The following is a 21926-nucleotide window of genomic DNA, read 5'->3' as shown; positions in this document are numbered from 1 at the left end:
GTAATTGGGTCTCTAAAGGGGTCCCCAGGGGAGTACTAGTTTGAAATACTAAATTTTTGGTGCAGTTAAAAAGGTTAACACTTTGATAACTTTGGTCATATCTCATGCATCTACGTATAATTCTAGAGAAAAAGAATTACAAGAGAGAACAGAGGAAAAGCCTTTTGAGTTTTCTTGAGTTAGCGGATACATAGAATTTTTTTTGTACTCCATACATGAATACTTACGATAAGTGATCAAACTATATAAATTACTTGAATACGTATTTTTTTTTTTCTTTTATTATTTATGTTGTTTCACACTACTGAAAAGCAAAACAGCTTTGAATTTTTTTTTTTTTTTTTTCATCAATGTGATTTCACAAGGACTCCAATGATTTGCTATTCATTTGTAGTGATTGTAGTAGCTTTATATCGTAGTGCTTTTTAGAAAAGCTTTTGGGTGTATTCAGAAAAGACGGATCCGAAGCTTTTTTATCCGTGACCCAACTGTTTTTTTTAATTTTGGGACAGAGACCCAAAGATTATGAGCAACCACTAAATCAATAGGGAAAGCCCTGGTCTACAACAGCGTTCACACGAAGCTCATGCCATAATATGACACCTGTGGTTGAGAATTACAAGGACACCATGTCTCGTCAATTTTTTATTTATTATTATTATTATTATTATTTTGGCTCGCATCTTTTCACGAGTTTATAAATTGAGTTTATAAATTATCATGCATTTTCTATCCATAAATGAAATTGAGTTTGAAACGTTAATGATTAATATAAAAAAAACATTAGCTTTGAAGATTTTTTCCCCCCCTTTTTTCTACATTATTTGAAGATGTCGAAACTTAAGAAATTTTTAACACACAGTTTTTCGAGACTACATTTAACGGTAAAGCAAATTTGTTAAACTCGATCTACGTCTTTCTCACTACAGCAAGGAGTTTTTGCAATTCGATCACGATCGCGCCGCTAGACAAAGCAGTCTCTTAGATTTCGATATTTCGAGTTTCGACTGCATTCGATATTAAAACTGTGAAAAAGTGTGTAACTAACACCGCCGTAGAATTGACCCAAAATTAACTTCTGTTTAGCTTTTCATTGATCTACTGATGGATTAATTTTTCACTAATAATTAGGAAGTGGAGAGTGGAGACCCATGTATTTAATATACACTGACTAGTTTGTTGCACATCTTTGGCAATGAGTTGTCAAATAAGCGCACCTAAGCAATTACCCCTTCTTGTGTGCAGGGGAGAAAGGGATGGGCCTCTCAGGCTCTTAATACTACATGATAATTGGTAGGTGCACAGGTTGAGTAATTAGTAGGTGGGAGCCATAGTTATAAGCTCAGCTCCTCTCGGGACCAAATTTAAGATTCAAAAAAAAAAAAAAAAAAAAAAAAAAGATTTTAAATTTTTGTAAAAACACAAGGAATTAAACGTGAAGTTATTGCCTGAACCTAGTGGACTTTGTTAGTCATGAACTACTCAGTTATCTACCGCATAATCTATCATTTTCTTAAATCGCACCTGTTCAACAAATTTTTGTTAGGAATTCATATGCGCGAAGAGCAAGTATATATCATTCGAATTAAACTGGATGGTTTGATCAAAGCTTTCCAAATAATTCTCTTTCCGTGCAATCCAAATTCAGATTTTGAATACAAAATTTGTTAAAGAAAAGTTAACAGAGCTGTTGAATTTTCAACGAGGGACACTTGGTGATGGGCCGCACGAGGCGCACGAGCCCAATAAACTCTGCGATCGAACTTGGGCTGCTCACATATATATATATATATATATATATACTCTTATGTAAGAGCTTCAGAAAACGAGAAACATGGCATGCATGATGCATGGGACTATCACTGTGTCCACAGCAGGAGTACCAGCATATGTATGTATATGAAAGTTTTTTTTTTTTGAGAGATAGTTAACATGCTACCTGTTTCGTTTATTTCATTTAGAAATAAATTTAACTGGAAATATGAATCAATTAGGATTCGAACTTGGGTCTCGGATACTAACCACCAAGCCCTTTACTACTTGCTCTAGGGACGGTCGGTATATGTATATGAAAGTTATGAAGGAGCCTTGATCTCCACCAAAGTGTTTGCAGATGCGCGCCGGCCATGTTGGTACCACATGGAACGCACATTGCGCTTCTGGCGCAAAACAGAGAGAGAGAGAGAGAGAGAGAGAGAGAGAGAGAGAGACTACATGACAGCAGGAGTTTGCTCTGCGTCAGGGAAGGAGCCGCAGGAATAAAAATTCTATCAAGAGCACCTTACAGCAGTAGCTCAATCTTTTCAATATAAATTATACAAAGCCAATTTTTTTCAAAATAAAATTTTAAATTAAAATTACTGACCATCTCTGGCGCAAGTGGTAAAGGGCTTGATGGTTGATATTCGAGGTTCCAAGTTTGAATTCTAGTTGATTCACATTTCTAACTAAGTTTATTTTTTAAAAAATTAAACAAAGCGGATAGCATGCTGCCTGTCCCTTTCAAATTTTAAATTAAAATTCACATATTAGTTGAGCCTAGAATTGTTTTCTAGCATGTCGCAGGCCGAAGGGATAACTAAAACAAAGTTTGCAAGCCGCCGCCCCGGCCTGGTTGTGGCCTTGGACTCAAAAGGCCCTTTTCATCTTAACTCAGGCCCAGCCTAGCCCATTAGTACTTCTAGAAATATACTACAACAAAGTATATTTTAGATAATGTTTTTTAGACGACACTCTATTCTATCGTCTTAAATATTTGGTATGTACATAATTAAGTGTCACAAATAAACATATTTTTATTAAATATTAATAAAAAATTTTTGACGCTAGATTAAAGAATCAGTATATTTATATTTTATACAGACATGTTTACTTAACGACTCTTTACTCGACGCTTTTACAAACGTCGTTAGTTATTATTTAAAGTGTCATTAAGTACAAAAATTTATTGTAACAATAGCATTTCTTTTTTATATTTCAAAGCTGTCCGCAGACGACACGCATGTACGTACTCTGTTTGAAGCTGGAATTAAAACTGGATTATATTAGTCCAAAAGAGGATTCTCTATTAACTGTCCTATACACATATTTCGCTTAAAGCTGGTATCGAAATTAAAGTAAATTTTAGGGAAGGAGAATACGTACCAAGTGTTTTAGATAGCATTGGTATCGAATAATCATTTTTAGTATAATGGTTTTGACTACTTAAAGCAAACATGATCATGAAGATAGCATCAGTTCCAGTTGCACGGCTGGTAGGCCGCGACAAGAGTTTTCATTTCGATTCCTTCGGATTAGATAGTATTGGCACAATCAAAAGCACAACCAAAGCATCAACTTCAACAGTTCCTCTGATGGGAAAATCCACTGCTCGCAGATTCCGATCGCCATTGATGAAGATAAGTTTTAAGAAAACTTGATATCTGGGTAATAACATGCATCCGACTAATTATATTGACAACTCATACAGAAATAATTGCATGGATATGATATCTCATGTTACCCGTAAACTTTACCATTTAAAACACAACACATAATAATAAATAGAAAAAAAGAAATTATACTTTTCAGTTCTCAAATTATGAGATGCGTGATACTTTGATTGTCAAATTTCAATTTATTGTAATTTTTTATTCGAGATTTCCAAATTATTTTAATCAAGTCCTACTATCTAATTACGTTGGCTAAATATTGATGTGTTGCTAATGTGAGAGTGATGTTACAGTATTGTGATGAATAATGCGATAATAACTAAAATATTATATCACTTCCACATTAGTTAGCGACCCGTCAATGTTGTTTGAGACTTAATTACAATAATTTATAAAATTCGAGCCATAAATTATAACGAATTAAAGTTTAAGGATTAAGATGTCGCGAGCCTCATGGAGTCATAGTTTGAGGACCAAAAGTGTATTTTAGCCTAATAAATAAGAAACTTGTAAATTTTAAAATTATTTTCTCCCTCTAATTAGCTCTAGGTCCATTGGATAGAGGGAAAATTTTGGGAAATTGTCTAATGAGTGTTGAAGTGTAATTGAGGCGACCTATAAATTGTTAGGAGTAGAAAATGTTTCCCTCGAAAGAAGCACTCCAAATAGGATTTATTTCTGTCTAATTTTATCAAGCCATTCGAGATGGTGGATGTTTAATCAAGGATAATATATAGCCACTTCGGATATATTGAAATGCAAAATAAAAATATGTGATTGGATGTTGTTCTTTCAAGATTAGATTGGCACCAAGTTGTGTGACAAGGACATGAGTGGAAAATCAACAGAAACGAGCAAATGTGGTGAGGTCCACAAGCATGAATATATACAAGGTTAGAAAGAGAAAACCCACGACCTTTCAAGGATGTAAAGGTTAGCAACAAGGATAGGCAATTTGCACTTCTTTTTTTTCTTTTGAGAGAGAGAGAGATATACCGAGAAAAGTAGTATACTACTCGTTTCATTTATTAAGAAAGTGAATTGAGCTACAAAAGTGAGATTGAGATGAGCAGGAAACAAAAAAAAATACGAAATATTGGAAAATTTGAGCTGGCCAACACTAGTTTACCCTCTTAGGAAAGTAATTTGATCTGTCAGCATTCTATTTTCTAGGCAATCTTGTTCATGATCACTATCAAGTCTCTTTTTTCAAGCATTTTATTAGTAAATGGCAAACCCAAATAGCGTGTTGGAAACTTTTTCACACTACAGGACAATATGCTTGCCAACCTTTCATTCTTTCCTATTGTTGTGCCTAAGTTTATTCTACTGCACTCGTAAAATTCAAGATATTTGCATATACTCTCTTTTTTTCTGATAGTAAAAATCATAAATTACTTGTATTACACTAACAACCATGCAAGTGATATAAATTTAAAGTTAAATTTATTAACTTCTTAAGGTTTATTAAAATATTTTAGTCTATCATAGTATCTGTAAATTAATCGCACCTCGTATTGCAACAAATTGGAGTGAATAAGATGCATGAAATGTTCTGAAAACAAGTAGAATGGAGTAATGCTGGTTATTTAGGGAAAAAGAAATGAAATAAGTTCCTAAAAGGCCCTTAATAGTTTATCAAAGAAGATGATGGATTTCTACATATCCTATTATCCTGTAAAGGATCGATATACATAGTCTTTAATAAGTTGCAAATAATTTCTTTCTATCACCGACAATTAGAGCAGTTGATTGATATCCTTGTTAGAATCCTATAAATTATAAATTTGATTTGAGATTCTACACCTTCAAACAAGACTTATATTTTCTCTTCATTTGGTTGAACAACTAATGGCTCGTATGCATTCACGGGAGGATAACAATTGCCTACATATGCTATGCTAAAGAGCAAGTGAGCAAACACACAAAAATTTCACCACAAGTCAATATTGTATTTTTTTAATAGCACCAAACGCTAAGTTCATATTTTTATTTTTATTTTTATTTTTATTTTTATTTTTATTTTTTTCGTCTTTGTCCGGCTTTTCATCTCTTTAGAGGCTTTGTTGCCTCACTCATGTAGCTAAGGTCATATCCTGAATGAATGAAGTGTGTAGCGTGCTACCTTTTTCTCCAAAAAAATAAGTCAATATTGTATTATATATACACATATATAGAGCCCGGCTAAGGTACTTTTAATAGCACCAAACAGTACTAGCTACTAAATTTGACACTGTTAGATCATTTTCATCTGTTAAATCATATAATTCAACCAACTGCCGACTCAACCCAAGGGATCACTATTATTCTAATAGCGCATCCTTCATCCAAGAGCCAAAAAGCAAATAGCACTAACGATTTCGTCCGATTAGAAATATTCCAGCCTGATTCCACATATATATACTCTTTTCCTTTTTATCTCTATACTTTTAAATTATTTTTAATGATGAGACATCCAATTTGAATATCAATTAAATTAGACATGATCTATATTATTAAAACTATTTAGAAATCAAATTTTATAATTTTTTAATATTATTTGTCAAGTGGCCAGCGAATCTCAAAAATAATTATTATAATAGCCGGTGTGGTTTGTTTACAAGTTCAACAGTATAGAACAATCTAAATTAGTTGACATTTTTCTAGTAAATTTACTTACTATCAAGAATGAGATCAGTACTTCTGATTAAAATTTAAGTCTTTTATTATTATTTTTTATAAAATTTTATTTTCAGTCATTCATTTTGAGACTACTGATTTTCTAGGCAAATAAAGTTAAAAAATGATAAAATTTTATTTCTAAATAGTTTCAACATTATAGATCATATCTAACAGAATTAATCGATGAATCGAATGTCTCATTATCGAAATAATTTGGAAGTACGAAGGCTTTTGTACTTTTATCATTTGGTTTGGGGATAAACAAAAAGTGGCTATTCCAGGAATATGTATAAATTGAGATATAAGCAGGGATTAAATTAATTTTGCGTTTGCATAAAAATTGGATTATTCCTGGGAATAAAAAAAATAGCGTTTGGTTAGATAAGATGGAATAAGAATTAAAGTGGATAATTATAAATAAAAAGTAATAATATTGCCCTTTTCATTATATTTGAATTTCAATTTTTAAATTATATATATATTTTTTTAAAATATTAACTTTTAAATTTCAAATTTTAAAATATAAAATCTCAAATTTTAAATTCAAAATTTTAAATTTTAAATTTTAAACTTTAAATTTAAGATCAAATTAAAATTTGAAAAATATAAAACATCAAATTTTAAATTTTAAAAATTTTAAAAATCAAATTTTAAATTTTAAATTTTAAAATTTGAAAATAAGAATAGGGGTGAGAACAATTAATAAAAATAATTTATTATAATAAATTTATAAATTTGATAATAATAAATTTTTTAATAAATTTATAAATTTTTTATTATTAACAAATTAATAATTTTTTATAATTCTACTTAAACTTAAATTTAATAAAAATAATATTTTATAATATTTCAATATAATTTATTACAATTTTTTGAATATTTAATATTTAAATATAAATAATATGTATTTATATAGTACAATTAATAATTTTATAATAAAAATACTATATTATAATATATATAACATATTATATTTATATAATTTAGTTTTAATTTAATTTATAATTTTAATAAAGTTTGAAATTAAACATTGGAATAGCACTATTCCATTAAAATGGTGGAATAGTAAATCACTTGATATTCCGGGATAGCCGGAAATAGCAAGATTTGACCGGAATAAAATATCTCAATTAAAAATTATTTCGTTTGGCGGAATAGCGGGGAATAGCAAGGTTTGGAATAGCACTAACTCTCTCTCTCTATATATACAGAGAGAGAGAGAGAGAGAGTTCACCTAATATACTATTCATAGTATATGAATAGTATTTACTATCTATTTTTCTATTCTTAAATTATTAGTATTCCACGAATCCTCACTAAACTTTAATGACCATTTAATGGTTAAATAAAATAATTTATAGTAAATACTATTCAATATTATTCTACGTCCACATATATATATATATATATATATATATATATATATGATAATTGTCAAATAAAAGTGAGGAGATTTAGACATAAGAGGTGGGAACGAAACCACCATCTCCACCATTATTGAGATTCCCTTTGGATGTTTCCTTTGAAGCGTGTGCCTATCGTAAGAGGCGTGTGCCCCTTCACAACCTAAACAACCATACTATGCGATCCAACCAAAAAAAAAATGCCTATAAATATGGACCAAAACTTAAGTGCTTTTCCTCACAGCAAAACCAAAAAGCTCCTCCTTGCTTAAGTACTAGCTATCTTCTGCCTCATTTATTGGCTCATCAATCCACACCATGTCGGACACCTGCGGCAACTGCGACTGCGCTGACAAGAGCCAGTGTGTGTAAGTACTCTCTCTTTCATCGAACAACTTTAATTTTGAGAACTTAGTCATGGCATGGATCGCTGGGTTATTGATCTACCGAAGTGATGAGCTTCAAAGCTCAACTCTGAAGGTTTTAAAATCTAAATCTAATTCGTTAGATATGATCTATAGTCGACTCTGTACAATTTATGTTTTAAAGAAGTACTATTCCATGGAAAACTATTTGTAACGTTAAATATTTTGTTCTTTATTGCTCGAGGACAAAAATTATCAAAACTAATGATTTATAATGAATAAATGTTTTTAAGTGTTATAAATCATATTTAGCGATTTAAAATATTATTATAAAACCTCTTTGCAATTGAGTTTTGGAGAGTTTCCATCATGTATATATACTACTTTTTGATATATGAAATATTCATCATGTCTAGCTCTTAATAATTTACATTTAAATTTGAGAATAATTAACTCCATGATTGTTAATACTATGCTAATTTGTATTCTACTTGGTAACTGCAGGAAGAAGGGAAACGGCTATGGAGTAGTGATTGTTGACACTGAGAAGAGGTACATGTACACTGTTCTCAGATATATCTCCCAGTGCCTGAACCATGCATCTTTGTTACTTGATGAGTGCAAATTAAACTATTAGAAGGCTCATAATATATACGTTCATGATAAATAATAAGTCAAACTAATGGTTGATCCTAGAGCCAATATATTGCACTAAGACATGAAGGTTCTATTTGTCGGAATAAGATTTAATAATAATTTATTCAGTACGAAGGTTTTCTTATACGATTGGAAGTAAGGAGCTTAATTTTCGCTTCTCAAAAAATATTTGCATCCATGCTTTGATAGGACAATAAATTTCATCAACGGAGGTGATTTATCTAATCCCAACAATGACTTGAAAGTAGAATATATATGGTATTCAGTATTCATTATTGATAGTTAACAAATCAAAAAAATATTTCAAATAAGATATTCATGTATCGAAATAAGGTCAAACATGGGACTCGAAGTGGACAAAAGATATGAATAAAGTGACATATATGATAAATTTTAAACCTTAAGATACAATATATGTAGTGAATAATAGAAATAAAATTATTTCAAATATTTTAATTACAAATTTTATTATATTGAATGACCAGATAACAAAGAAGTGATGAAACCACAGTTTTGAACAAAGATGTATGGAAATTTCAGCTTATTTTCTATGGAAAGGCCCAAAACCACAACTAAATTAAAGCCCATTAGGCAGATCGGCCCACTGAGAAAAAAAATATACAAAACTCTTTCCATTCAGAGTGATTCAAATTTGATTCTGATAATACTAACTGATGCGTTTGATGCAGCTACTTTGAGGATGTTGCGGAGTTCGCGGCATCCGCGGAGCACAACGGCAAGTGCAAGTGTGGCGCGAGCTGCACCTGTGTGGACTGCGCATGTGGCAATTGAAGGCTCTCTGATGCAGAATGCTAGTATGTGAGGTGCTCTAGTTTGCGCACTTATGTCATAAAAGTATGTGTCTGTGATGGTGTGTTTGTGATAGTAAGCCAAAGATCGGGCTTGGCTTCTATTCTATGGGTTTGATAGCATAATGTCTGATACTTATTATGTTATGTTTAATAATATAATCTGCTTCTAGTTTGAATAATTATTAATTGTTTCTATTGGATGATATGAAGTGTGAGTTATTATCACTTTTGCTGTTCAAACTTCTGAACACTACGAAGTTTCCACAAAAATTAAGTAGAACAACTGGGACATTTTTTTTTTTTTCCCTGAAAGGTATTTAAGAGTATTGGATCGTTCTCTTATCTTTTGGGTGTTATAAGTACAAAATTTCTATTCAACAATGATTGATATTGAATCTAAAACCACAATATTCATCCAGCAAACCAAAAGCATTAATGTTTTCATTAAAATTATTATAGGTTAATTAGATGAACAACACAAAATGAATATACTCTCCCGTAGGTAATGATCAAAACAATAAAACAAGACTAACCAATCCTCCACCTAACAGAATACCTATTAGGCAGCTTAAATGAACTGCAGAAAGAGATACTGAGTGAGCACAAAAAAGCAAAAACAAAGAAAATTTTGATACATTTAGCAAATCTTCTTGGCAGCTCTTCTTGTCGGGTCGTCGCCGTGTCTTAATGCCGCGAGCCTGCACGACTGCTGTTTTATCAGCTTGTCTACTGAAGTTCTCTCCCCGGGGACGAATCCAAAATCGTCGTTGTAATCCTCCATCCCTTCAACCAAGAGTTGCCATATGAGGGCGCCCGCCCCTGCTCCATTTTGCTTTGCTGACTCATAAACAATATCAAAAACGGACTTGTAGAACAATTCTCGATGGGAGTAATCAAAGTTCTTGTTCTTCTTTGAGAGCCCGAACTCCGTGAATAGCACGGGCTTGTTTAGCTCTCTTTCACCATCTTCAATGTGAGAAGTCACCCACTTGGAGATGTATTTGATTTTCTCATCAAGTGTGGCTTCAGGTAACCTGTAAACAAGCAAATTGATTCTCCCAATTACTAAGTATAATAGTTTCGATTTTAACAACTTATTCACTAATGTTTGTTCCAGGTAACAATGGAGTTGTTGATTACTGCCTAAAACAGTGCTAAGTAGCATTATCATTAAAATTAAATTACAAAAAAAAAAAAAACTATCACATCTGTGAACTCGATCAAAAGAAAAACTTATAATAGTGCGTAGATAGATACCACTGATCAGGATAAACATGCGCGGAAGCGAAATCGATTGTTGAGATCTTCGAATTGCGAATGAAGTCTGATCCTACGGTGCCGTACCATTCCCCTGGATTGACACTCAACTTCTCTTGAGGGCTCGTCGGGCCATAAAACCCTTCGACTCCAATTGTTAACAGGTGCTTCCTATCAATTGACTTCACATATCCGGCCATTTCTTCAATCCAATCCTGCAGTTCTTTAGAACCAACATTATCAATCGAAAACTCACAATATACTGTTATTATCTGCTGCACAGTATACTCTTACAGAGTGAAAGGGTATTGTATAATACCTTAATGACACATTAAACTGACCATCTCTCACTCAATTAGCGGGATTTCTCCTCGAATTACTTAGCTATTTTTAAAAAAAAAAGTAAGAGGACACTCACTTGAAGGGTGTCGCCAGATGCATCTGATACACATTGAGGCTCATTCATCAACTCCCATGCGAAGATGGTCGGATCATCTCTATATTCAATTCCAGTCAAGTGGTTTTTCCTCGTCAGTATCGCCTAAAAAGCAAATGATATTGGATCAAATATCATCGTATTTGAAGCTCAAATCACAGAAAATCCCAAAGAAATTAGATTTAAGTCTCAACAATGAACTGTTTTCAGTGAAAATTAGTCTACGGGTGCATATTACCTTGAGATAAATCTTGAAATAACCCCGAATCAACGGATCAAAGAAGAAAGAATCATTCGAGGAGCTCAATCCAATGCCCTCGTCCCACGCCCATTTAACATATTGCGTCTTCCCACCGTAATGTTTTAGATTATTGACTAAGCTAAGAATCAATCTGATCCCGTGTTTTCGTGCTTCCACAATAACATGATCGAGCGCCTACAATCACCGTAATCATTACTTTGATTAACCAAGCATCAAAAAGTTTGATGAACTAAAAAAATTTATATGAATTAAACTGATTTTAAACAGAACCATCATGTAAGCATTTCAGAAAGATGCACAGAGCAAATTAAAAAAGTAACATAATTAGTCACAGCTCAATACTCGGATTCGCAAAATAAGTATGAGATGAAGAGATACCTTAAAAACCCGTTGGTCGAAACGGGCTAGCGAAACTTGTAAAGCATTGTAGGCACCATCATTGAAGGCCCAAGTTCTACAAACAGTGAGCCCCATTTTGGCGCCAATTCGGAACATTTTGCCAATCCTTGGCCTACTAAACTCCTGCACAGCTTGATCCATCAACCAGTAGGAGTTCCACCCATTCACATAGAATGCTCTCCCATCCACCATGAACTGTGTCCCCTCCCTATGAACAAAGCTCAATTTGGGCTCCTCAGTGTGGAAGCTAAACTCCCCAAAGGACATGAATACAAAGGCTATTAAGGTGCCAATGCCGAGTAGAGGATACAGCAGCCCATTCTCTGCTTTCATGATCTTGAATTGATTTTTCTGAAACTTCTTTTTTTTCCTTTTTGCTGGCGAAAACAAGATCCAAAGGAAGCAGTGGTACTGGGTTTTATATAGTGATAAGATTCCTTGTAGCAGAGAAAAAAAGATGGCAGGTGGCAAGAATTTTACCTGAAGCACATTTTAGCAAACAGGAGATCTAATTTTGGTCAGTACTTTTTTTTTCCCCTTAACTAGTAGTATGGTTCCTCGGAATAGAGGAGAAAGAGGGCGCCAGAGAAAATGGTTTACTTTATCATTATTACTTAGAGCAGTTGAATTTTATCACTATTTATAATAATTCAATTCCATCTACTCGTTAGCTAAAAATTTGGAAGTGACATTTAAAAAGAAAATTGTTTATTTCTTTTCCTAATACCATAATAGAGATATAAATTTCATGCAAATTAAGTTTCTCTTCTCTTTATTTTTTTTTTTCCCCTCTTTTTGTGTGCGTTTTGTATTTTGTGTGCGTTTTGTATGTGTGTGTAGGGAAAGACACTACACTGCAATGTCGGCAAGATTGCCAATTCGAAAGGCTAATCTCCTTCGCTTCCGAACACAACCGAATCTATTAATTAGATATAAGAAAATTAATTTATCTCGTACGGAATCTTAAACGCAATTTGGAGATATTAGCTCATTGTTTAATTATGATCACATTATTACATAAATCTATAGTTCCTGCGTACACATATTTTGCCGTCAATATTTCTACTCATGTTCAAATCACCATTAACCTTAAAGCTCTGCTTAGAATTCAAAATATATTATCCAACGTACTTTTTAAAATTCTTTCCATCTTTTTATCTACTAAACACCACAAATTTTTTAAGTGAATTAAAAAAAATACCGAATAACATATTTATACAACCAAACACGGTCAAAATCTACTATATTATTGCCTTTGAATCATACAGGTGAGTGAGTATTCAACAAACATTAAGTGGTCCATGGAAGTGATTGGCTTCAAAATAAAATTGAAGTCGAAATATCAAGCATGTTGAACGTGACAGACCAACGAGACAGGCGATTTCAAACATACAGTAGCAGTCACCGACACTGGCCATGCCCATTTCCCTTCTGTTTGGTGGCGAGTCCTTTCTTTAACTTGGCACAGCGCCCAGTACAAGAGATCCCACTTTTTTGTCTTTTTTTTTTTGAGAAAGATAGCTAACACGCTATCCACTTCGTTTATTTCATTTAGGATGGATCAATTTCCGGCTCTATTCTCCTACTCTGCTCACAAATTTGCTCTTGTGTCCGAGGTTTTTATTGATAATCTGTTCTCATTACCGGTCATCTCTTACCCGTCCATCATTGCACATGAGGAGTTTTCGACACTCTGCCACAGGCTATGCAACTTCCAAATTTGCGTCGGCCCCGACATCTGCTGCTGGAAATGGACTCCCCATGCCACTTTCTCCACTGCATCAGCATACAATCTGTTCTTTGCTGGATCCACATTCGACTCGACTCCGATCACTGTTTGGTACTCTTTTGCGCCACCTCGAGTGCAGTTTTTTATGTGGCTTTTATATAAAAACCGAATTTTAACTCATGACAACCTTCGGCGTCGTGGCTGGATTCTCGCCTCAAGATGTGAGCTTTGCTTTAATGCTGGCGAAGATATCATTCACTTATTCCTCCATTGCCCCTACTCCCTAGCAGTGTGGGCATCTCTCAATCTTCTTCTTTGTCTACCTCAACCATCTTTATTGGGACTTGGAGACTCTTGGGCAATGTGGTCATCTCGCCTTCCTAAGGATATTCGAAAGGTTGGGAACACCATCTTCAGCTGCTTCGCTTGGTCCATCTGGTCTGAGCGAAATCGTCGCATCTTCGACAACACTTGCTCTACTCCCCTCTCCACTGCAAGCCGTATTCGCATGCTAATCGCTGATGTCGATATTTCATCTTTGACGTGATCATTTTGTGTCCCCTCACTTTTTAAATTTATAGTTGCTATTATATACTGATTGTCTGAAACCTTGTATTATTGTTAATCTTTCTTTATTAAGTACACCTTGGTCAGCCCTTTTGGGTTGACCTGTTTTCTTTTTCAAAAAAGAAATAAACTTAGCTAGAAAGGACAATCTCAAGAGATCCCACTTAGAATAGCAAATTCTAGAACAATCTCAATGATTAACCAATTAGAGAAGCCATGGGTACAACTTTAGTATTGGCCAAGGATAAACTTATCCCCGCAACAACTATCTAGTTTAGTCTGCTGTTACATTGAACGGCAACCAAAAAGTCAGGAGTTCGACATCTCACTTGCGCCTTTGTAATTTGAAGTATCCAAATGAATCAACCAGAACCGAGTTAACGAGATACTTAGCTCATTTTTGAAAGGCATGTATAGGGTATTACCTATACGTTTTATTGAATATAATATGAATTACATATAAGACAAGTATAAATTATGATTGCTAGGGCTGAGTAGGCCGGCAGCAACAATTGATCCTCCAAACTGAACTCCCCTAGTTATAAAAATTTGAACCATATTAGTGCCTTATTGTGAAATACTCAAGCTAGTTTTTCAGATGATATACACAACTCATTAAAAATTCTATTATTGTGCTCCTTCCATAAGTTACAGTATATAGCAGTAAGCATTGAGTCAATTTTACATCGCAGTTTGACTGATATTTTTTTTTTTTCTTATTTGGATCCAAATGAAAAAAAAGATACTATCTGACCGTAGTAGGGGCCAATGAGTGTATCTGAAAAGTTTTTCGCATTCGGCCCAAGTAAGCCTGGAAAAATCACAGCAAGTAAAAAGGTGCATAGTTATTTTATGTTCTATGTTGCATAGCGGGCAACTCAATGGATGCGGCCATTCCTTCCTAATAAAATTATGGACCGTTAGTATTTTTTTCCCTAGACGCCAACCATATAAAGATAGCACATTTGCCTTACCCAAAATTAAAACTCTAGTGTACCACCACAACAAAAATTAAGATGCCTGCAAAAAAAGAATAATAATAATAATAAACACAGAATAAAATAAAATAATTAAGATTTGACATGACTCCAAACATCAAATCCGTTGTAGTCTAGTTGGTTAGGATACTCGGCTCTCACCCGAGAGACCCGGGTTCAAGTCCCGGCAACGGAATTATAATAAATTTTTGTCTCGAATAATCGAGATCAGTAATGTCGAATGTCTCTGCGAAAGAGCTATGACTAGGAAAAGAGAATACCACAAAAAAAAACTGGAGGAAAGAAAATTCAACAATTGATCTCTAAAAATTATTACTGAGTTATCCTTGCTAAATATTTTAATCCTTTCATAAGGATTCTTCTCAGCATTCTCAGAGTCTCTATCATTTGAGCATAAAAGCAAGCCCCATGCACCACAATGTAAGAGTCAGAGAGGCTCGTAGTTCAAGAACACCTACAACCAAATTCGGTAGTGAAAACTGATGAAGATATAGTCAGAGGCGAAATTGTTCTGGAATTTCGTAATATGGCCTTTTCACATTTAGACTTCATCTGATGCGGCAATGAACAACTGTTAGACCTTCCTACAGAATAATGTGTATATAAGACCAGTGATATGTCATAACCTAGGATGTTAAAAGAAGCATAACATTAGAATTTCAAAATTACATCTCCTTTAGCTGCATCTTAGTTTCATTGTGCTCAACATCTTATTGTACAATCTCTGGTTCAAGGAAAAGAGTAAAAGGATAAAGAAAGAGTGAATTCACTGCTAAAAATAATCACTTCATAGCAACAAATTTGGAGTTTTTCTTAATTTGCATAAGTTACCAACAAGAACAAGCTGACCAATTAACTGTATATCACAACATCAGAGTTTTAGAAGTTAATTACCTCAGCATCTTTTACAATCCATCGGATCAACCATCTCAAAGCCAATCTATCTTGCACAATTTGGCGACTTGCTCCCGCGCCGAAGACGACATCCACCCTCTCAACGACTTATCCAAGCCCACGTATCTCAAAGTCGGGCACCCGAAAACAACATGCACTATATCATCTAGTGAAACATTAAAGCAAGAGGCCAACACGAGGATCTCCACCGACCCATGGCCAGCAAAGGCCTGAACGCCCGACCCAGTAATCAACTCACAACCCGTAAGATCAATCTCCACCAGATTCACACAATTCGGAGCCAAACTGATGATCGTCGCGTCCGATAAGTTGATCAGCCATGAAAGATTCAATCTTTTTAGGTTATAAATGGAGGCAATAGCAAAACCTCCAAAATCAGTAACTTTGGGGCCACATTCTGCTAAGTCCAGTTCCTGCAGATTTTCCAGTTTCGGCAATAAACAAACGCCGTTGTCGGATATCCGATCGCATTCCGACAGATCGAGCCTCCCTAGGGTTTGTGATGCTGTACCATTTGCCAAGTGAGCCAGACCCAAATCGGTCACCAAGGAGCATCCATGGAGGATCAACGCCATTAACGAGCTCATCGAAGCGATCGCTTCGACGGCCTCATCAGCGATTCTACTACACCATGATAGATCGAGCACTGATAGATTCGTAGCATAACGAACAAGAGCTGCGACACCGGCGTCGCCGATCCCTCTTCTTCTCCGCAAGTACACTTTCCTCAACCGCGGGCACCCGATTGCGACGGCGCGCAATCCATGATCGCCGAAATCGTCGTCACCGTCGACGTCGACGTCGTCGTCGCCTTGATCGAGCTCTTCGGGCATGGTGAATCGGCTTCGGCGGAGGCTGAGATTTAGGGTTTCGAGGGCGGGGCACGCGCGAGCTAGGGTTTCAAGGTGGGTGTCAGAGATCGATCGGGTGGCCTCGAAGGAGGCGAGATTGGGGAATCGGGGGAGGAGTTGAGGGAGGGACGAGGGGTCGAGGGCGCGGAGGGAGACGCGGGAGAGGCCCTCCGCTCTCGCCCACGCTCTACACACCTCCGAGCAACTCTTTCGATCGCGGGAATCGGAGATACGGCTCAGAATCGAGGAGAGCTCGTCGTCGCCGAGCTTCTCCATGGCGGTGGTGGGTTAGGGTTCCACCAATGGAGCAGCGGCGAAACCATAGAGAGCTTCAGCAAGCTCTCTAATGGCGAAAACCCTAGAAAGGTTTGAGGGGATGGATTTGGGAGGTGAAGGAGGCGGGAGCGGGAGCGGGAGCGGGAGTCGGCTTGGGGCAGGTGTCGTCGCCGACTTCAAGGGAAAAATTGCACCTTATTTCCCAAACTTTTGAAAGTCTGTTATTTTGGTCCCTATAAATTTTGAATCGAGCAAAAAAGAAACATCTCAAGTGTGCGGAAAATCAACTCGTTTACATATTTAATTCTAGATTATGGTTGGTTACGAGCTATACATTTTAGATATTTTCACCCTAAATTGTAATAATAGAATCAATGGACGAGTGAGTGTAATGATATGTCACACTCTAATATTATGTTATCTATCTATATTTACTGAAATATGAAAATTTGCAATTTCTGCACCTATTATTATTGTAATTAATGGATGGTTTCTTTGATTCGTTTCATAAAATTTATCCCTACTTGGAGTATACAAAATAACATTTTCGATTTTACTAGAGGCGAATCAAAAATTGATTGAGTACTTACGAATAATACACTCAAATCAATAATCATACGATTCGACAAATGTATCAGTTAATATCAAAAGTTATCTATTGATAAGATCATCCATCGGAAAAACGAAGAACAGAAGCACAAATACAAATTGAAATAACACACATTAATCATTGCAAATAAAACCACCTAAGCAAATATGTCCTCAGCATCACAAATAGCCAAAATTCAATCCCAGCAAATCTCAATCAAGAGGAGGGCCCCTAAAAACACCAAACTACGAAAACTCGACGCTTCCCGCAAGGCCGCGGCACTTGGGAGGGGTGCAGGAGATGGCCCGGCCATAACCGGCACCAGCGGAGGCGGCCGCTGCTGGCCCGCGACCTCGACCATCAGCCTCTGGCCTTTCCTGCAGTGGTCGACGTCGCCGCTGACGAAGTAGCAGAACCCGGGCTCATCGAGGACGAAGAGAGTGTTCCCGTCCTTGAACATGGATCCGCGGCCGCTCTCGTTGCAGTGGTAGTACCCTCTTTTATCCACCCTCACCACAGAGTCGTTCTGGTACGTGAACACTGAGACCGAAAAATGTTCTTATATTTTACTTGGCACGAATTTTAAAACAGTGATAAAGAGCGTACTTTCGAAAGACCGATTTGAAACAGAAGAAGAAAGAAAATGAATCTATTCTTGGGGACTCAATACTCACAAAGGGAATCTCCAACATGGAAAGTGATCTTGCTGGCCCAGTTCTTGTACATGTCAATGTTGTTGTCATCGGGGAGGCGCCAGCCCGCGGCGTCCCCAACTTTGTAACGGTTCACAGCGGCCGCAAGGATGCCCAAGGAGGCTGCCACGATGGCGACGAGGATGATGACGCGCCGACCGAAGTACGGTGAAGCCATTTCCAAACCTTCGACTGTGTGTGGTGGGTGCTTGAAAGTTCGTAGGATGGGATGAATGGTGAAAGTGAATGGCTCTAAATTAAGAGTGTTGGAAAGAGTACTGCAACGGTTGTGAATATGAGGAGAGGCTCTGTTCACAAAAAAGTCACAATGCGAAGAGATGCGTACGTATAATAGCCGTTATGGGCAGTTGTTGGGGCCTAAAAAAGTGGAGATCGTGGTGCTCGAAATACAGTTACTGCGTGAGATGAGAGAACCCCTGGTAGCGGTTATAGTCGCACGTGTGCACGTGCCATTGAAAAAAGAAAAAAAGTAAAACTATATGGAAACTCCCTTCTAACTAGTTACTGCACGAGTTTTTTTTTTTTTTTTTTTTAATAGTTGATGAAGTTAAAAAGCTTTTGTTAGATTTCATGGCACAACTAGTTACAGGCAGATAAATAATCTAATTCCATCTGGTAGAGTAATTTAAACTATTGAATTTGATGAAATTATCAACCAATTTGGTAAAAATCATTCGACTCCAAAAATTTTAAACGTTGAGAGGATCTCAATATTGCTTCTAAATATGGAAAAGATTCTTCATCAACCTCTGCCTATACCTGATAAATCAAAAGGGTCATGGTTAAATCCACTTAAATAAATCAAGAAAAAAAGTGTTTAGTTTGGAAGAACATTAACTCAGTTCAATCAACAGAATACTTGGTGCGAGAGAAGAAAAAAATGTGACTCGTGATGATTTGTATCGATTATTGATGTAAAAAGAATTATCCGGAACAACGTATACGCTCGACAGAATTGATTCTCATACAACATTACAAAATGAAGACGAAACTCCCACAACAATGCCTGACTCGAAACTCCAGAAACAGTGCAGCATACATGCATAATTGCCTCGAAAGCATACAGATTAGTCAATAACTGCTTGGCGAAGATCCCTCTTCCTTGCTGAGGTTGAAGGAACTAAACAGACTAAATTTTCAGGAAAGAAGGGACCCATATTCGAAAAAGAAAAGAACGAGCTTATCCTCACTCATATGCCAAACATCAAGTCCATGACTTTGGACAGGACCGATTTTGCCGGAGAAGCAATCGCTCCAGAAGAAGGGCGGGCGCCATCATGGGGGGCGGCACCACCATTTTGTAATTGATAAGGCCGGAGAAACAGTCCAGCGGTACTCCGGGTTACAGAACTGGTTGGAGGTGAGGGCACGGGAGCCAAAAAGCCTGCAGTATAGTTGTTGTTGAGGCTCTCATTCAAATATTGCCGCTGCCTTGGATCAATAGGCTTCACCCCAATAATGAGAACACTGTTTAATTTCTGCGCATGCTTCGCAAGTGCTTTCTGAGCATCATATCGGCTCTAAAACAGCACAAAAAAAGAAGAAAAGTTAGGCAAAACAACATGATGTTTAACAAATAGTCTCCATAATTAGGGGAAATGAAATACCACACTTAAAGTACCAATACAACTATAGGGAAGGAAGAGTACCTGGTACAGAATATGCATCCAGTTTGCATCTCTTGAACCGGGGATGTGTCTCAAGATTACTCCGCATTTTTCGAATTCTCTGAGCACCAAGTTGGTATCAGCAGGGGAAAATCTGGACAGAACAATTAGGAAACCAGGCATTAAATGTCAAGTACAATAAGAAAAATATACATGCAATCTGTAACATACACAAGGCATCAGCACTATATTAAACGATTGGATTCTGTTAGCTCATAAGAACAGTGCAATGGTATCGAAGATCAAATAACCATACTTTCTCCGCTAGTAAGAGTGACCAACATACATAAGAGGATATAAATCACTCCCATGCAGAAGCTCTGCTAATATATCACTTCAGTTAAGATTCACGACAAACAAAATTACCTACAAACAGATATCAAAAAGAAATGGTTAAAGTTATAAACCAGCCAACAAAGGAAACCTCATCAATCATCATCTACGAATTTATTTTAATAGGTGCCGATTGAAGTTTGTGTAAAAACAATCCAAAAGCGTCACTGTATCCAGTCCAGATATTGACTCCCATAAGATCTCTAGAAATAGTTAAATTCCACAAAATCCTAAATCCCGTTTGACTTGACCTTTAATCAGATCAAACATAAGTAAATTGGAGATAAATTGGACAGGATCATATAATTTGCACCGGCACTGTTAAGAGTGAAAACTAACATTTTGTAAGGAAAGATGCAAAAGAGAAATTCGAGTTACTATCCCAACGGCGTTGCCAAAGTCAAGAACGTATTCTGACTACAATGCGATAAAATAACAATAGCTAGTTTACAGTTAAAGAACCACCACCATTTCACGGTCAGTGTGAACAACCCAAAACTTAGTTTTGATGTTCCCCGCTGCTCATTAGATGTCCACAGGGTGGGAAGAGCTTTGAGCTTTCTAAAAATTCAATAGGTATTTTACCACATTAGCTGAATCACTCAGCTCAAAGAGATAAGGAAAAAATATCCATCCTTAGGGTTCACAAAACCAATTCCCTTCTCAATACTATCAATTGAGTTCTTTTAATAGCTTAAAATGCCTTGAATTCGACTACGAAGAGGTCTCTAGCTATCTACAATGTTAAAAGTAGGCTTAGCAACAATAATTGACTAAAAAAGAAGCAAAAAAGATGGCTTGGAATCATACCCATAAACCGTGACCCACTCTTCCTCATCGAGCTCGCCCACGGGCAAGGCGGTGCGCTGGATCTCCGGCCTCGCCACCTCCCTCGGCGGCGGCAGCATGATGAGCGCCCCGGGCTGCACCACGCCCTCCACCGGCGAGCCAGCCTTCCCCTTCTCCTCACGATCCGATCCACCGCCGCCGCTTCCGAAGGGGCCGCCGCTCCTCGCCGGCGACCACCAGCTCGCGCTCCTGGGGCTCGCCGCCGCCGCCTCGTCGGGCCTCGTCCGGAGAGGGGACGGGGTGGAGAAGAGGTAGCTCCGCGCGGGGGGCGGGGGCGGGGGCGAGGGGGAGAGATCGGCTGCGGCGGCGGCGGCGGCGGAGAGGGGGAGGGGCTCCGGGGAGAAGTCGGGGCGATCGTCGAGGGAGAGGACGGGGGGAGGCGGAGGGGGCGCGGCGGCAGAGCTCTCACGGCGGAGGGCGGATACGGCGGCGGCTTGGCCGGGGGTGGCGAAGCGCGCCGCGGCGGCGGAGGAGTAGGAGGAGCGGGAGGCGGAGATGGGGGAGGCGAGGTCGCGGAAGAAGAGGGAGTGGGGATTGGGGCGCTCCGCCTTGGAGCTTCGGTGGATGGTGGTGCTCATCTTCGCGCTAGGGTTTTTTTTTTTTTTTTTTTCTTTTTTTTGGGGGGTTTAAGATAAGGGATTATTTTTATTTTTTATCTTGAGCAATAAAAAATAGTTAAAGAAAACTCACCGATTTTTTTTTCTTTTTTTTTTGCTGGAGTAATAAAAAATAGCTAAATATAAAGAACACTCTTTT

The 21926-nt window shown here is 37.0% G+C and overlaps 4 protein-coding genes and 1 non-coding gene across 8 annotated transcripts; 1 reads left to right on the top strand and 4 right to left on the bottom strand.

Annotated features, from left to right (window-relative positions):
* Positions 9740 to 12169, bottom strand: LOC109716334 (mannan endo-1,4-beta-mannosidase 2-like). The gene is made up of 5 exons (XM_020241712.1): positions 11663 to 12169; positions 11261 to 11458; positions 11005 to 11127; positions 10587 to 10801; positions 9740 to 10363 (listed from the first exon to the last, which is right to left on the bottom strand). Exons 1-5 carry the CDS (start codon positions 12014 to 12016, stop codon positions 9967 to 9969), a joined length of 1287 nt encoding a protein of 428 aa, XP_020097301.1. The 5' UTR covers positions 12017 to 12169; the 3' UTR covers positions 9740 to 9966.
* LOC109716019 (F-box/LRR-repeat protein 14-like) lies at positions 15078 to 17271 on the bottom strand. Of its 4 annotated transcripts, none has more exons than XM_020241294.1 (2): positions 15872 to 17271; positions 15078 to 15431 (listed from the first exon to the last, which is right to left on the bottom strand). In XM_020241294.1, the coding sequence occupies exon 1, from the start codon at positions 17017 to 17019 to the stop codon at positions 15907 to 15909; it is 1113 nt and encodes a 370-aa protein (XP_020096883.1). In that variant the 5' UTR covers positions 17020 to 17271; the 3' UTR covers positions 15078 to 15431; positions 15872 to 15906. The 4 variants fall into 4 exon arrangements, with proteins under 4 accessions (XP_020096883.1, XP_020096881.1, XP_020096880.1 ...); XM_020241292.1 differs by lacking the exon at positions 15078 to 15431 and adding an exon at positions 15438 to 15603; XM_020241291.1 differs by lacking the exon at positions 15078 to 15431 and adding an exon at positions 15438 to 15561.
* On the top strand, positions 15080 to 15152 carry TRNAE-CUC. The gene has a single exon. It is a non-coding gene; the product is annotated as a tRNA-Glu (tRNA).
* LOC109716784 (mavicyanin-like) lies at positions 17701 to 18739 on the bottom strand. The gene is made up of 2 exons (XM_020242354.1): positions 18283 to 18739; positions 17701 to 18148 (listed from the first exon to the last, which is right to left on the bottom strand). Exons 1-2 carry the CDS (start codon positions 18476 to 18478, stop codon positions 17805 to 17807), a joined length of 540 nt encoding a protein of 179 aa, XP_020097943.1. The 5' UTR covers positions 18479 to 18739; the 3' UTR covers positions 17701 to 17804.
* On the bottom strand, positions 19195 to 21792 carry LOC109715952 (nuclear pore complex protein NUP35). The gene is made up of 3 exons (XM_020241198.1): positions 21132 to 21792; positions 19971 to 20082; positions 19195 to 19841 (listed from the first exon to the last, which is right to left on the bottom strand). The coding sequence occupies exons 1-3, from the start codon at positions 21746 to 21748 to the stop codon at positions 19512 to 19514; spliced, it is 1059 nt and encodes a 352-aa protein (XP_020096787.1). The 5' UTR covers positions 21749 to 21792; the 3' UTR covers positions 19195 to 19511.

The sequence above is a fragment of the Ananas comosus genome, linkage group 10 (assembly GCF_001540865.1).
Source record: "Ananas comosus cultivar F153 linkage group 10, ASM154086v1, whole genome shotgun sequence".
NCBI classification, from domain to species: Eukaryota; Viridiplantae; Streptophyta; class Magnoliopsida; order Poales; family Bromeliaceae; genus Ananas; species Ananas comosus.
This window is presented reverse-complemented; position numbering and strand designations above follow the sequence as displayed.

Excerpts from the sequence above, each read along its gene's own strand:
- LOC109716784 (XM_020242354.1), bottom strand. The coding sequence starts at position 18,478 with ATGGCTTCACCGTACTTCGGTCGGCGCGTCATCATCCTCGTCGCCATC. Across the intron at positions 18,149-18,282 it reads CCATGTTGGAGATTCCCTTT|TGTTCACGTACCAGAACGAC; the intron begins GTGAGTATTGAG and ends TTTCGGTCTCAG.
- LOC109716019 (XM_020241294.1), bottom strand. The coding sequence starts at position 17,019 with ATGGAGAAGCTCGGCGACGACGAGCTCTCCTCGATTCTGAGCCGTATC.
- LOC109715952 (XM_020241198.1), bottom strand. The coding sequence starts at position 21,748 with ATGAGCACCACCATCCACCGAAGCTCCAAGGCGGAGCGCCCCAATCCC. Across the intron at positions 20,083-21,131 it reads GAGTGGGTCACGGTTTATGG|ATTTTCCCCTGCTGATACCA; the intron begins GTATGATTCCAA and ends TGTTCTGTCCAG. Across the intron at positions 19,842-19,970 it reads GGATGCATATTCTGTACCAG|AGCCGATATGATGCTCAGAA; the intron begins GTACTCTTCCTT and ends GTGCTGTTTTAG.
- LOC109716334 (XM_020241712.1), bottom strand. The coding sequence starts at position 12,016 with ATGAAAGCAGAGAATGGGCTGCTGTATCCTCTACTCGGCATTGGCACC. Across the intron at positions 10,802-11,004 it reads CATCTGGCGACACCCTTCAA|GATTGGATTGAAGAAATGGC; the intron begins GTGAGTGTCCTC and ends AAAGAACTGCAG. Across the intron at positions 10,364-10,586 it reads CATGTTTATCCTGATCAGTG|GTTACCTGAAGCCACACTTG; the intron begins GTATCTATCTAC and ends GCTTGTTTACAG.